The sequence below is a fragment of the Octopus sinensis genome, linkage group LG2 (genome assembly GCF_006345805.1).
Source record: "Octopus sinensis linkage group LG2, ASM634580v1, whole genome shotgun sequence".
NCBI lineage: Eukaryota > Metazoa > Mollusca > Cephalopoda > Octopoda > Octopodidae > Octopus > Octopus sinensis.
In genome coordinates this window covers 109,725,970-109,742,543 of record NC_042998.1, presented here as the reverse complement: position 1 = coordinate 109,742,543, position 16,574 = coordinate 109,725,970, and the positions used below count along the sequence as shown (strand labels likewise).

General features: G+C 32.5%; 1 protein-coding gene across 7 annotated transcripts in view; it reads left to right on the top strand.

Moving 5' to 3' along the window:
- The window catches only part of LOC115225598 (putative carbonic anhydrase-like protein 2), a 615,762-nt gene that overhangs the window by 515,365 nt on the left and 83,823 nt on the right, over positions 1–16,574 (top strand). For 3 of the 7 annotated variants that reach the window (XM_036498897.1, XM_036498900.1, XM_036498905.1), the window contains exons 10-12: positions 11,571–11,700; positions 12,284–12,355; positions 14,327–14,422. The exons of 1 other annotated variant lie outside the window; for it this stretch is intronic. In XM_036498897.1, the coding sequence (XP_036354790.1) occupies positions 11,571–11,700; positions 12,284–12,290 (137 nt within the window). In that variant the 3' untranslated portion in view covers positions 12,291–12,355; positions 14,327–14,422. Of the gene's footprint in view, positions 1–11,570; positions 11,701–12,283; positions 12,356–14,326; positions 14,641–16,574 lie in introns of those variants that run through there. 3 more of the 7 variants (XM_036498894.1, XM_036498891.1, XM_036498895.1) reach the window with 2 other exon arrangements.

Sequence of the window (16,574 nt, the reverse complement as noted above, 5' to 3'; positions counted from 1 at the left end):
TATATATATATATATATATATATATATATATATATATATATATATATATATACAATAATCCCTCGACTATCGCGGGTGTTACGTTCCATAACTTCCCACAGAAATAATTAAAATCTAAAATATATAAATAATTATCGGCCGCAGAACCCCGGTTATACTGAGGAATCCATGATATAAAGGGCGGCGAGCTGGCAGAAACGTTAGCACCCTGGGCGAAATGAGAAACCGTATTTCGTCTGCCGTTACGTTCTGAGTTCAAATTCCGCCGAGGTCGACTTTGCCTTTCATCCCATCGGGGTCGATACATTAAGTACCAGTTACGCACTGGGGTCGATGTAATCGACTTAATCCATTTGTCTGTCCTTGTTTGTCCCCTCTGTAGGTAGTAAAGAAATAGATATAAATTTTTATATATGAACCAGTAAAACCCGCGATGTACTGAGTGCGCGATAGGTGAACTGTTATGTACTGAGTGCATGATAGGTGAACCGCGATGTGACGTGGGAATACTGTGTATATACATAATATATATATATATATATATATATATATATATATATATATATATATATATATATATATATATATATATATATATATATATATATATAATATATATAATATACATATATATATATATATGCATATAGATATATACATACATAATATATATAATATATATATACTTATATTTACACATTATATATATATATATATATATATATATATATATATATATATATATATATAGATTCAGATGCACCAGAATTTGTACGGTGTTATCCATATAAATCCATGGGGTGATTATAATCAAAGTAAGCAACAAGAATATCTTCGGTAATTTGGTACGATAGTTTCACGCTAATGTTTAATAAAATGGTGTAGCGTGAAACGATCGTACCAAATTACCGAAGATATTCTTGTTGCTTACTTTGAGTATATATATATATATATTATATATATATATTATATATATATATATATATATACGTTTAAATATTTGTTGTGCAAGATTTTTTATGTGAAGTCGTGTGTGGACGGTTAGTAAGGAGAGACACAAATAAGTAAGAAGAAAACAAGGACCACTGATGCGGGCCCAGGGAGTGTGACAAAAGAACTCTGGCCGAAATAAGATTAAGATTAATGTAAAAAATAGATAACACTGAAGCAAAGTAACACCAAATATATAGTGCGTGTGTTTTTATTGGCTAAACTGGCAAAATAACCATTCCTAAATGCAACAATATACATATATATATATATATATATATATATCAAATAATGAGGGAGATAAATTAATATTAATTTTAATATCAATTTACAACCAGTAGTCTAGCATACAAAAAATCTGAGAAATCAGAGAAAATTCTAATATATGTGTATATTGGCAGGGCAAGACTGCTAGGTAGTCGGCAGTATGCTAGAAATAGATCATCAACGATCAAACTACAAAGAAGGTTCTCTAGAGGAAAAATTCAGCGTACACCAGAACCAAATTTGGCGGGCAGGACAGATGAAAATTTATATAAAAAACAGAATTAATTGCATACTTCGGTTTCGGCCTTTAACAAAAGAATTACTTATATAATTCAAATGTCCGTGGCCTCATCAGTACAATCGTTCAGTGTAAATGCAACTTGCAAAAACTAACCCCAGCTTTCTGTGTCAAAACAGACACGTGTTTAGTTTTACCGATTACATTAGGTATAAGATTTCAAATGGCTTAGTTCCGGCGCGCTAAAAAATTCCTGAAGCGAAGAACTGCAGTAAATAATTCACTGCATTAGTGCTTGCATCTAGAGAACGTATTTATTTCAATATTTAAATAATGAGGGAGATAAATTAATATTAATTTTAATATCAATTTAAAACCAGTAGTCTGGCATACAAAAAATCTGAGAAAACAGAGAAAATTCTAATATATGTGTATATTGGCAGGGCAAGACTGCTAGGTAGTCGGCCGTATGCTAGAAATAGATCATCAGCGATCAAACTACAAAGAAAGTTCTCTAGAGGAAAAATCCAGCGAACACCAGAACCAAATTTGGCGGGCAGGACAGATGAAAATTTATATAAAAAACAGAATTAATTGCATACCTCGGTTTTAAATTGATATTAAAATTAATATTAATTTATCTCCCTCATAATTTAAATATTGAAATAAATACGTTCTCTAGTAGCAAGCACTAACCGCAGTGAATTATTTACTGCAGTTCTTCGCTTCAGGAATTTTTTAGCGCGCCGGAACTAAGACATTTGAAATCTTATACCTAATGTAATCGGTAAAACTAAACACGTGTCTGTTTTGGCACAGAAAGCTGGGGTTATTTTTTCAAGTTGCATTTACACTGAACGATTGTACTGATGAGGCCACGGACATTTGAATTATATAAGTAATTCTTTTGTTAAAGGCCGAAACCGAGGTATGCAATTAATTATGTTTTTTATATAAATTTTCATCTGTCCTGCCCGCCAAATTTGGTTCTGGTGTTCGCTGAATTTTTCCTCTAGAGAACCTTTTTTGTAATTTGATCGTTGATGATCTATTTCTAGCATACGGCCGACTACCTAGCAGTCTTGCCCTGCCAATACACACACACACACACACACACACACACACACACACACATATATATATATATATATATATATATATATATATATATATATATATATATATATATATATATATTTGTGTGTATGCATACACACATAAACCTTCATAGCATGAAGGGGTGCATTGTGTCAGGAAATGAAAAGCTGAAGTCTTTGAGTTGAAATATTGAACAATATTTAGTTTCACCATTCGATCTTATGAATTAACTCTCAATGATCTTGTTCCATTTCTCAGAGTTGTTGAATATATGCCCCTATTTTACTGTTCTTAGGCCTAGTCCATTAAAATTCACTTGCAATTTGACTGTCTGCTTACACCAAAAAAAATTAATATTAATTATTTGACAAAAGGAAACATTTCCTTTACCATGCTATTCTTGCACATAATATTGCATTTAGTGATTTTTAAATTAAAAAAATCGCTTAGAATATGTAAATATGAGGAATATATTAAATCCGAGGATTTCTGTTTGATTTCCTAAACCAACATGTTTTGGATTTCTGTTTTCTATACGAAGAAAAAAGAGCTAGGGATAATATAAAAGAACATTGGCTAGGTAAATATTACAAACACAAAACTGGCTTTTTCCCTCCAGCTGAAATCAATAAAATGCAGTTGAGAAGAAATGATAGATAAACCAAAATTGTAAATAAAGAATTCACAGCTGTAAGTCATAAATCGAAAGAAGAGTAATAGGAGACAAAGACTGAGCAGGAGAATAGACAAATTTATATGAGTCGAAGTAAAGACGAATATCTACGCAAACTCCAATTATAGATTAGACAGCAGATACAGAGTAACCTGTTAGATTCTGTGTTGATCTTCCAGACACAAAATAGATAAATTCACAGGGAGTTATATGTTGTTTATATTGCCTACTTATTTAATTTTATTCGTCATATATCTCACAAGAAAACAACTATCTCTGTGATTAGGTTTAAAAACAAAGGAATACATTTTAGGTAGCTTAGATATAAAAGTCTAAAATTATCCTGGCGGACACGGCTTATTAAAAGATGTATGGGAATTAAAGGCAAAGAATACACTATTTGGTCTGTGGAAATCTCCATCTAGGGAGACACTTGAAACATACAACCAACATATAATGTTCATAACCCGGTCGGTATTGTTTACTGATTCAGTAAGATAATATTTTATAAACTTTTATTTTTATTCAATAACTAGTAATACTATTTTAATTATTTCAGGAAAGTTATTTCTCAATATAATTCTAGTTTTCTATATCAGCCACTATACATGGTTGCACATTCACTTGATACGGTAATATAGTCGAATGGTCAAGAAGTTCACTTCGCAGTCACGAGGTCCTGCGTTCGATTACACTGTGGGACATCTTGGGCAAGTGTAATTTTATATAGTCCAGAGTTGTCTTACGTCTTGCAGGTGAAAATAGGTACAGGGCAGAGCAAATGAGAGATTGCATCTATAATCCATCTGGTGCTTTGAAAGCTGCCATGGTCAGATTAAGGTCCAAAATGAACCAGGACGACTTGATTCTAGCATGTAGATTATTTACATATCATATAAAAGCGGTTGTTGAAGCTGAAAGTGGCTTTATTGAATAACATTATAAAAAAGAACAGAAATTTGTCTTCAAATATGTTATGCACTATGTGTGTGTGTGTGTGTGTGTGTGTGTGCGTGTGTCTGTGTCTGTGTGTGTGTCTGTGTGTGTGTGTGTGTGTCTGTGTGTGTGTGTGTGTAGAATGTTGAAAAGGAACACACGAGGTCATCCCATAAATAATGCGTGTTTTTTAATTGCATGAACCAAAAGTCGGAGGGGACGGGATAAACAATCTGCATCAACTTGCTATAAAAGCATGTAATAATTGTACCGGAAACTACAGCCTTGAAGATGAGCCTCGTCCTGGAAGATCTGTAGAGCACGACGAGGACGCCCTGTAAACCCTAATGGAACAAAATCTCAACGTAACCGTTGAGGAACTAGCAGAGAAGCTTGGATTTGGTCATTCAACCATTCATCGACACATGCGTGCCAGTGGCAAAATCAGGAAATTGGGTCAATGGATTCCTCACAAACTTTCCGAGCCTAATCGCGCGCCGGCAGTGAATGTATGCTCTTCGTTGCTCTCATGTCTTACGAACGAATCTTTTTTGGACCGAATAGTGACTGGTGACGAGAAAAGGATTTTCTATGAAAATATCAAACGCCGAACACAGTGGATAGAGAAAAGAGAAACACTCTAAGCACTCTAAGCTAAAGAAGGTCCTCACCCACATAAAGTATTGTTATCTGTTTGGTGAGATATGGAAACTTTAGTCGACTTTTGATTTTTAAACCCAAACCAAACGATAACAAAGGTGATCTACTGCGAGCATCTTGGGCGGCATAAGTCAGCACTGGAAGAAAAACGAAATGTATTCTTTCATCGAGATAATTCTCGGTCCCATACAGCAAGGATGACTTTCCCAGGGCTGGAGCAGTTTGAAACGATGCCCCCACCCATTATATTCGCCGGACATTGCCCCATATGATTATCATTTATTCTGCAGTCTTCAAAATCATTTGGACGTAAAATATATGAATTCAGTAGACGAGGTCAGAACAGTACTGGAAGAGTAGCTTTCGTCATGGACAAGTGAATTTTGGAAGAGGGGCCTTGCAAGTCTATCAGATAAATAGAAGAGCATTGCAGAAAATGAAGTAAAGTATATTTTAGATTAAAAATTAACTGTTTATCTTGGTTTTGAAAAATAAAAGGAGTATAAAAGAACCGCATTATTTATGGGATAACCCAATACATATATTTCTCAGTTTGTTTGTAACTGAGGTGTCTTGTTTTGTCTTGCATGTGTGTACGTAAGTATGTATGAATTTATGTATGCATATCTGATGAGTTGAAATTTTAGTCAAATGGAGCTGAGTCAAATTGTCATTAAAAATATATATATGTAATTCCTATCACACGTGTTCAGTGCCACGTTCTCTCGTACGGAATATCGCTATGTATGTTAAGTTCCCTTCCATTTCTAATTATCTGAAGTCTTCCTGTAAAGAAGCACTGGTTTCTAACAAAAGACACAAATCACCTTCGCTGGAATGTAGATAACAAAAAACAAATTCACATTTTGAACGCGAGGAAAGTCCGTCATAGTTTTACAGTTCTGTTCAAAGATTGTGCACAAAAGCAAGTGCAATATTTATTATTAGTATGAATATGAATTTATAATCCGGTTATAGAATCTGAATGTTTCAAAACGGTTGCCTGTAATTATGTTCTTTTCTTTGATTTTCTTAACAATATCAGGCCTGTTATGTTTCTACTTGGTAGAAGTTTTGATAGAAATGTCCCAACCATATTGTTCATGTTGATGTTTATGTATGTATTCAATAACAGAGAAGTTCTCTATATTTATCTCAGAACAGTATTTTTTCGGATGGCATTATTGGTTTCAACGACTACGTCCTGTATTAGGATGCAGTACCTTGATGACATTTTGATGACATGTATGATATCTTCCACAGAAGTGTAACACAATCGACAGTTCTGATTGCATTCTGTTGCTTCGAGGGCTTCATAATCTCTTGTTTATTCGGTGTTTTGTAGCAATTTCCTGTTCTTGCATTGCAAAAGCGTTACTTTCGAAATGTGATGTGCAGTGGTCACGAGTTCAAGAAAGCTGTTCTTCATATCGATATTACCGTCATGTTCAAATCGCTTTATTTATTTATTTGATATGCTGTGTGTTTCCCGACCTGGTCTTCTTTGAAGTTCGTGCGGCTGGTTGGGATTGTATGGAATGTCATCAGAAAGTGAGAGCTTCTTGGGAAGCTCACTGCTGATACATAGAATGTTTTCTCTCACTTTTAAGCATAAGGTTTATGTATTTATTTCTACTGTTGTTTTTAATCAGGTGTTGTCTGAAAGACACTATACGACGTTCGAAAACTTTCTGCTCTGATCTCAAACCTCTACTACCTTCATCTCTTCTATAGGTAGAATCTGTCGATATCACTGTTTATGTAAATGTTTTCAGTCGATGTTAGGATCTTAAGGGTTAATGTCTATAGAGGGACCTTCGTCAACAGACCAGTTAAGTATCCCATTTGCACTGGTACTGCAAATGCATTGCGGGATATTGTCTTGTTGCAAGAGAGTAGTACTGACATATTAACAGTACCTTCATATATGTTTTCCTCAATACCAAGGTATGTATGTGTGTGTGTGTGTGTGTGTGTGTGTGTGTGTGTATCCCTTCTACTTTTTAATTATCAAAAATCTTCCACTCAGCGGGAAGCCGGTTTCCAACAGAGATACAAAGCTCCATCTTTGGAACTTGAGAAAAGTCTTGCATATTTTTACTGTTCCACTCACAAATTGCACTTGTAATGAACGAATCAGTCGGTCAAATTCTCCTCTAAGCATTTACTAACAAAACCTAGGGCTCCAATTATTATTAGTATGAATATGTATTCATAGTCTAGATAAAGGAGCTGGAGGTTTCGAAGCAGTTATCCATAGATATCTTCCTTTTCTTTGATTTTCAAAGAGATATATGTATCTGCAGGGCAGCTAACCTCTATGATGGTACCTACCTTTTACCCTCTGTCTCAAATAACAACATCTGGGATGTTATGATTACATTTGACAGAAGGATTGATGGGAATATTCCACCGGTATTCCTTGAGTTGATGCTTATGAATGCATTCCATAACAGAGGGATTTTCTCAGTGTGTTTCAGGACAGTCTTTTTTGCGGATGGCATTGTAAACTGTTTTAACAATATCGTGCCACATAGGGAGGTAATATCGTGACGACATTTTAGGGCAGCTGCTAATCACATGCGTAATGTCTTCCACAAAAGTATGACATAGCCTACACATGTGGTTGCATCTTGGCATTACAAGAGCATCACTGTCTTTCTTGTTCACTAGGTACTTCGTAACAATATCTTGTTCCTGGATTGCAAGCGCATAGCATAGCCTTCAAAGTGTAATGTGATGTAGTGGTCTTGTGTACAAGAGAGGTTGTGCTCCGTGTCAATTCTACTGTATTTTTCAAGCTTCCGGGCAACATAAACATGCATGGTCTTTTTTTTTATGTTGAGTGCTTTCCATCTAGGTCTTCTCTGGGGTAAGAGAGCCCAGCTGTTTTGGGGCTGTCTAGGAGATCATCAGGACGATAGTGTTTCTTGGGGAGTTCACTGCCAACTTGTACAATGTTGCTCACTTCACTTTTCTGGACTGCACTAACATATTTATTTTTGCTGCTGTTGTTTAGCCTGGGTGATACCATACGGCATTCGAAGGCCGTGTGCGCTAACCTCAGCCTCTACTACTTTCATTTCTTCTTAGGTAGTGCCTCTGTGGAAGTTCCCATTTGTTGTCAGGATTATGCGGGTTTTTATGTCTATGGGGTGGATTTTTCTTCCACAGACCAATCAAGTATCCCAAATGTTGGGATCAGCACTGGTATTGCAAATGCATTGTGGGATATTGTTTCGTTGTAAGAGGAGAGTTCCGACTGTCATATTTTACTAAGTCTGATGTAATATTCTTGGATCACTCTACCTTTATTCACAGTGCTTTCGTATGATATATTTTCATCTATGCCTATGTACTTGTAACATTCTTTGTGTGGAATGGGGGAGATAGAGAGACCGTTGATGCACAAGTTTTGAGTTTGGGGGACTGATTTTCCACGTTCAATAACGAAGTATGAATATTTCTTTTAGCCAAATTCCATGGTTATATCAGCTGAAAATATTGTTATTAATTCCAGTTGTATTTTGGCATTGTTAACATTTTTAGCATAAATTTTCAGATCGTCTACAAAGAAATTATGAGTTACATTGATATTTCTAGCAGTCGAAGATCCTAACATGTAACCATTTGTTTTCTAAAATTGGAACAATAATGGATTCAGTGCCAAAATGAAAAGAAGTACAGAAAGACTATCTCCCTGGAATGTTCCCTATATAATGCCTATAATATCAAAAACAATTATTCTGTTCTCAGTTATAATGGTAAGAATAGTTGTCCATGTCTTTGTGAGTCCCTCTATAGCAGAAATTAAGGTAGTAGTTTCTTTTGCCAGATGTAGGCACTTCAATAGCCATGAATGAGGAATATAGTCGAATGCCTTCTTATAGTCAAGCCATACTTTCACAAGGTTTCTGCGTTGTTTTCTTACTTCAGACAATACAGCTTTGTTTATTAAAAGTTTTTCAGCACATCTCAACGCTCTATTCTTTCCACCAGCCTGTTCATCAGTCACAGTGTGGTTCGACTCACAATGGTCCAGCAGGAATTGGTTGGGGCAACTTCTGTACAGTTTGTACATAAAGTTTAGGCAAGCAATGGTCCTGTAGTTTCCTCGGTGATTTCATTTTTGGCAACAAGATTTGTCCAATTTCGTATATCAGTCTGACCTTCCATAGTCCTTTTGAACATATATAACAATTGGTTTCTATAAAATGTCAGCTTCTTGTACCAATATCCAACTATTAAGTCCCTTCCAGATGCCTTTCCATTCTGCAGTTTGCCTGCTGCTATAGCGAAGGTTTCCGTACCAATTTTGTATGTTTTACTGTTAGTGTTGGTACAGTATTCTCTCTCAGCTGTATTTAACCATGATCCATTCAAGTTGAAACCCCTCATTTCGTTCCAGATTTTTTACCAAAATGATTGTAGATCTTCTTAGGAAAGAGCTTTCTTAATGGTAATATTTTCCTTCCTCATCTCTCTGGACAACGTTTGTGGGTTGGAAACAAACTTACGATTGATTCTGACTCACTCAAAATTCGTTTGTGATAACAGAGTTTCTCGCTCATCGTCCTGATTTCAAGTTTTGAAGTGATTGGCTTTCCCTCAAGGGCTCGGTGTGAAGAGTTGCCATAAAGTTTCGTTAGTTTTTGTCTAAGGTAGAGTTGGTGAGGTGTAAACTCATTTTTTTCCTTACGTTTTATTGTTGTAGTTAATCATCGTTATTGATGTTTTCTTCGAGTTTTGTTTTCCATCTAGGTTGTTTCCGTTTAGTAATTTCGTTACTTTGTTCACTGTAGATTTCTCCTAGGTGTTCTTTAAGAGTAATAACGGATGTGTTTATAAGAGTATTAATAAGAGTTTTATTTAAACGCTATATTTGCACCAGTAGTTGTTATTCCAGTAATTAACATCACATGATTCCATGTGCCCTCCAACAAGATAGTTGATATTAGATCGGTCGGATTTTTTCTCACTCTTGTTGGGAATAGTCTTTTGCTCAACAAAAGCTTTGAGAAAGTAGCAAAATATTTTGCGAATTGTAATTTGAAAGTGCTTTTGAGTTGGATGTATTCCACAGTTTGGAGACATACTCTAATTTAGCAATGGCGGGAGCAGTGGTTTATTTACGTTATTTTTTACGCCTCTTCTGGCAGATGTTGACCCATTTTCAGTCTTTTAGGAGGATCAAGTACCAGTTAATTTGTTTCGTTAGTTTTTGTCTAAGGTAGAGTTGCATGTGTGTGTGTGTGCCTATGTGTGTGTGTATGTATGTATGTATGTATGTATGTATGTATGTATGCATGTATGTATGCTTGTGTATATCAATGTATGTGTACGCATATTGTGTATGCCGAGTCGTGGGCATAGCTGTTTCTGCTGCCTTCAGTAGAGAATATATTTGACACATTTCCATGACCTCTTTTGATAAAGATCACAAACAAATTATTTAGTAGAATTTATACAGCACATATTTGTATGATACGATATTCTTTTTATAAAAAATGATAAATATGCACAACAGGAAATTAGCTTTAACTGTCAGCTAAATGTATCTGCGCCATTGTTAAAGATCTGAATTATTTATGTATAATGTTTCTAATTCATTTTCAGCCAGTTCTATTTAAAAGCTATATTTGCACCAGTAGTTGTTTTCTTTAGTCTGTGGATCACCTTACAGAAGTATAAACTAGCTTTGATTCTAAATCAATCGTGGCAGTTAAACACTACATTAAGAAACATTGAAGAATGGTATTTTCTTTTGCAACAGATCCACACATTTTTTTATCGAGAACTTATTTCTCATACAAAGATGTCTCATGTCACCTGATATCTCATATTTCAATCCAAATCATATTGTTATACTTCCATGTATTTACGTGCGTCTTGACAAATGTTTTCATGTTTGTAAACTCCTCTTTATTTCAATATAAGATGAAATTTAAAGATATGACAATATTTATTTAGTGTCATAATATCATTTTGATATAGCTTAATGATATTATTTTACAACTCACATTAGATTCTACATTCAAGTCAAAATTTTAATTGAAAATAAATTATTAAATATGCGTAATTTGAAAACTCGGAAGCGATTTTCACTCCAAAATCATTTCCACCAGAATCGTCCTTATTTTGTGAAGAAGGTGCCCCAGCATGAGATCGATCGTGCAGTTTTGTTTCAAACTACAGCTTAAAGTAGATTGAAATTTAAATGCATTGATTTCTAGTTGGTAGTTAATACACTTATTTTTAAACCGACAAGTAATTATTTAGAGTCATTATATATAAAATTAAATAACACAGCAAATTATATATAAAATTAAATAACACAGCAAATTATTTAAAAAGAAAGGCTCACTTACTGGACAGGCTATACAATACAGATCCAATTTTTTGGTCATTCGTTTATATTTGTCGTCGTTTATATTTGTGCTTATATAATAACACAACTAATGCGAATGTATAAATTCAACATTTGATTTACTAAATAAATATATAATCAATGCTCTTGGTATTTAAAATATTATTCAACTCATTAAATTTATAGTTTGGTCTTAAATTTGTTAAAACTTCTTTTTCAATAGACGATTGAGGTGTGAAATAGTAAATTTATTTTTCAGAATCCTTTCTTCATGTCTGGTGAATGTGTCACGTTCAGAATGTTCTTGTTATTGTATCATGTTGTTGCTCTATTCTGTTCAGTTGGGGAGAAATATCAAGGACTGTCGACAAAGAAAACCAAGATAACCACTGAAGAGGATGCAAATAAAGAAAGTGTTGACAACATTTCGGAGACAGACGCTGATAAAGAGGAAAATATGGAGGGGAAAATGTAAATATCTTTCCTTTGTTGTCCATTGTTCAATACGAATACTGTCATCGTTTTTGTTTATGGATTTTGTCCTCTGCCATTACTTCCTATTATCGTTTATAGTCTTCCTATAATCTGTAATCCTAAACTGTCTTAGTCTGCATTGTATTCTTGAACTTTACCGTTTGGTTGTCTTCCTTGATATTGTTATATTATTATTGTCGTGTATTCATTTAAATTACTTCTTGTGTGCTTTTAATGCTTACCAGAAACAAAACAATTTATGGCAACTAATCAAACTGCAGCTTAAATATAACACTCTCTTATTGCTCTCCATCAAATATGATGATAAGGATATCTTGATGGAATATTCCTTCTCTAAAACTGCTACTTTTGCTTGAATTTAGCTTTTACCTTTTCTATTCTTGTCTAGTATTGTTCCTTTCATATAATATTTTAGCTTAAATAATAAGCATTACATTTTGTTGTTTTTTTTTCTGTTTGTCATCTATTGCCTTGCTGTCAATATGGCAATATAGCATAAACCAAGTATCATTTCAAAACTACATACTCTCCAACAGGATTTTAATTTTTTTTATTTTAGAGAATAATGGTTTTCGCCGAAAAAACTAAGAATGTTTTATCGAGTATGGGTGGAATCAAATGGATGTAAATGGTAAGAGCTACTTTTAGTAAACTCCGAAATTATTTCTCTGTAAACTTGCTTAATTTATAAGCTATCTTTGAGGACACATACATTATTCTTCGTCTTTGTTTTGTTTTGTTTTTGATTTTGGGTTTTTTGCTTTTATTTTTTTGGGGGGAGGGGGGGCTTTGGTTTAGTTTTTTTTTTTTTTTTTGCTAATGAACGCAAAAAATTAAAAAAGTTGGAAATACCTGGTTAAGAGTTTTACGTATCCTTCAGGCAGAAATTATTTTGAAGAAAATTTTGGTTAAATATTTGACACAAATTACATTTTTAAGGAACCTCTTAATGAAATATCTAAGCAAAAGTTTTAATCAGTCATAAACTAAATTTAATAACAATACAACATATACATTATTTACATTTGAAGGATATCTGTCCTCATTTTTTTGTTGTTAACACAACGTTTCGGCTGATGTACCATCCAGCCTTCATCAGGTGTCTTGGGAAAATTTATTATTATTATTATTATTATTATTATTATTATTATTATTATTATTATTATTATTATATTATTATTATTATTATTATTCAGCTCACTGCTTGGGATCGAAATCGGAATCTCGGGCTTAGTAGCCTGCGCTCTTAACCACTACGCCATATGCCCATGAATTCCGCCATATGCCCACGGGCATATGGCGTAGTAGTTAACAGCGCGGGCTACTAGCCCCAAGATTCCGAGTTCGATTCCAAGCAGTGACCTGAATATAACAATAATAATAATAATGATAATAATAATAATAATAATAATAATAATAATAATAATAATAATAATAATAATATAATAATAATAATAATAATAATAATAATAACAATAATAATAATAATAATAATAATAATAATAATAATATAATAATAATAATAATAATAATAATAATAGTAATAATAATAATAATAATAATAATGATGATAATAATAATAACAACAACAACATCGAAAAATATCGTAGGAATGAGAACCCAGGTTCGAAATTTCCCCAAGACAACAAACAAAATGAGGACAGATATCCGTCAAATGTAAATAATGTAAATATTGTATATAATTCCTCATCTCTTAAACATAGAACTTTAATATAATTTATATATGAAATAGTTACAGAAAGTAAGAGCGTTTTATCAGAAATCTCTTATAAGTCTAAACATATTAAATACTTTCAATGATGTGTTCTCATTTTGTAAAGGACTAGGAGTGGCTATTTATTTTGGTTAGGTAGATTGTGCCTTCTGAAATAATCTTTCAAAAAAATCAGAGTAACCTTTTCTAGTTCAACATTACCATAAAATCTTTAAATGCCATATAATACATATCTCTGATTGCCAACCGTTAAGCAATTAACTCTGTTTATCATGCTAGCTTTCAAGAAAGAATGAACTTTTCCAGCCATTTTTTGCTCTCCTATTTTTTTCTTCCCAAAGTCAGAAACTTTCTGTAACTGTTCTAATCGGGACAGATATACTGAATGGAGTTTTGTTGAATCCATCTTAAACGTAAAAGAAATTATTGAGCAGAAGTAAAAAAAAAATAATAACTTATTGACAGAAGAAACTTATAATTCGAAGTGTCATATTCAATCAAATTTATTTAGTATGCTGGAAAATGGAAGATTACAAGATATACGCTTGTCATTTTGAATATGATCATTAATGAGAAGCTATTAAAAATCTCTCCATTTTCTATTTTTAACCTTTTAAAGCACAACGTTTTTACTTAAATAATAAAAATTGGTCATTTAGATATAATTACTAAATAAATTACATCAGAGCATAAGTCAAGTTCACTTTAATGTGTACATGTATGAAGGCCTTTTTCGTTTATTATTAGGCGAGATTAGTATTTTAAAGATTTATTTTGTAATCAGTAATGAAATTCAATGATTAGCACGAATTTCTTTTTAAAATATTTTATCTAATATTGACTTGAATTTATTATCCCTTCTTACAGATCCTGCTATTTTATGTACAAGATCTAGTCTTCCCTGAGAACACCTGATGATCTGACGTTACAAATATAAAGAACAAAAATATATTAGACCAAAAGGTGCTATATCGAGATTTGGACTAGTTAAGAATTTATAATTTTACAAAGACATTGTAATATCCTGCTTGCGGCCACCCATCTCGTCTGCTTTCTTCAATTCCTTTTGCCTCCTTTTCGCGCCTTTCAATCGCCGTATTCCTATCCGGTAAATAAAAGGAAGTGATAAAAGGGAAAGACATCTACAACGCTCAATCGCCAAGTAAATCGTGCCCTATATACTAATGATTTCATTTCATATTTTTAAATCGACGCAAGAAATCCAGAGTCGTTTTGTATGCTTTGCTTTATACGCCAGTCGAAGACATTTTTATTTTGTTGAAAGGTGGTTTTTCTAAATTGCGCCGTTGTAAACCTGGCAGCATGTGATCTATTATTCCGTAAATGGTGTATAGCTTTCTCATAATATACATATACATATATACATACATATATATATATATATATATATATATATATATATATATATATATATATATATGCATATATATATATATATACATATATATATACATACTTATATGTATATGTTTGTCTATACATGTGTGTATATATTATATACATATATGTGTGTGTGCGTGTGCAATATGTGTATTTATATGTGTGTGTGAGTGTGCGAGAGAGAGGAAGTGCATATGCAATGATTGTAAATGTATCAATATATCTAATGAGGAAATTAACAATGCTTATGTTATAAACATATACTGATGTGTAGATATGTAGACATGTATCCTTTTAAAACTTCATAAACAGGGAATAACCATATATTCATACAAGCAATCAAAAGTTCGAAGATATTTGTATAAAAACACATGCAGCATTATTTCTCTAAGCTTCAATAACAATATATGTCACATTATGTCGATCTGAGATTCAGAGATATTTGAGCGAAATAATATCATTTGCCAAAGTGTACGCTAATAGCTTTGCTACACCTGTACCTGAGTATACATCTATGTATGTGCATATATATATATATATATATATATATATATTATATATATATATATATACATATATGTGTGTGTATGTATGTACATATGTATTTATGCATGTATATATATAATATATATATATATATATATACATATATATATGTATATATATATATATATATTAATTTTTTGATTGTTTTTTATATAAAAACTTCACTGTGCGTTGCGAAATCATCAGTCCAATATAAATATCTTCGGTTCTTTAAATGGAAATTACATAAAGTAAAATTCGGCTATTTATTCTCTTTTTATTTATTTATTTATTTTTGCATAACTTCATACACCTCACACGTTTATAAGTGCGAGTTAGAGAGGGAATAAAAGCGTTTGAGTGTGTGTGTGTGTTTCTGTGTGTATGTGTGTGTGTATGTCTGTACAGACACTTAATGACCGTGTAGAAGAGCCACATTGATTTTATCGTATAAATTAAAATTCGGCCTATTATTCTCAGTTTATATTTTATATATATATGTATGTGTGTGTATATATATATATATATATATATATATATAATTTCATAGAACAACCCACGTACTGATACATGTGTGCATGTGTATGAGTGTATACGTACATACAAATACACACACGTACGCACACACGCGCGCACACACTTACACACACACATATATATACATATATATATGTTCGTGTGTATGTAGTTTTATATTGTATATATATATATATATATATATATATATATATATATGTATGTATGTATATAATGAGTGTGTAGGAAAATTTTGTTATTTTTTTAACATTCATCACATCATAAATCTCAGCTTCTCAGTTGTAATCGTACTACTTATACGTGATTTAGCTATCATTTCTTCACTATGATATAACATTATATTATGTCAAATAATATCATATCGTATCATATTATATATAATATTTTAGATGTAAACGTGATCTAAATTTTATCCGATAGAAATCCATAGAGAAATTGGGCTCACTTTATTTAATGCTTACGTTTCAAAACTGTTTTTATTTTCATTCTCTTTTGTCTATTTCGTTACTTAAATATATGGCGGAAGAATCTGATAACATGTCTCATACTTCATATTTCGTAGTTGTTATTGTTAGTGATGGTGATGGTGCTGTTGCTGTTATTTTTTTTTATTTAACTGTTTCTTTCTTTTAAATTTTGAAACTTTTAACGA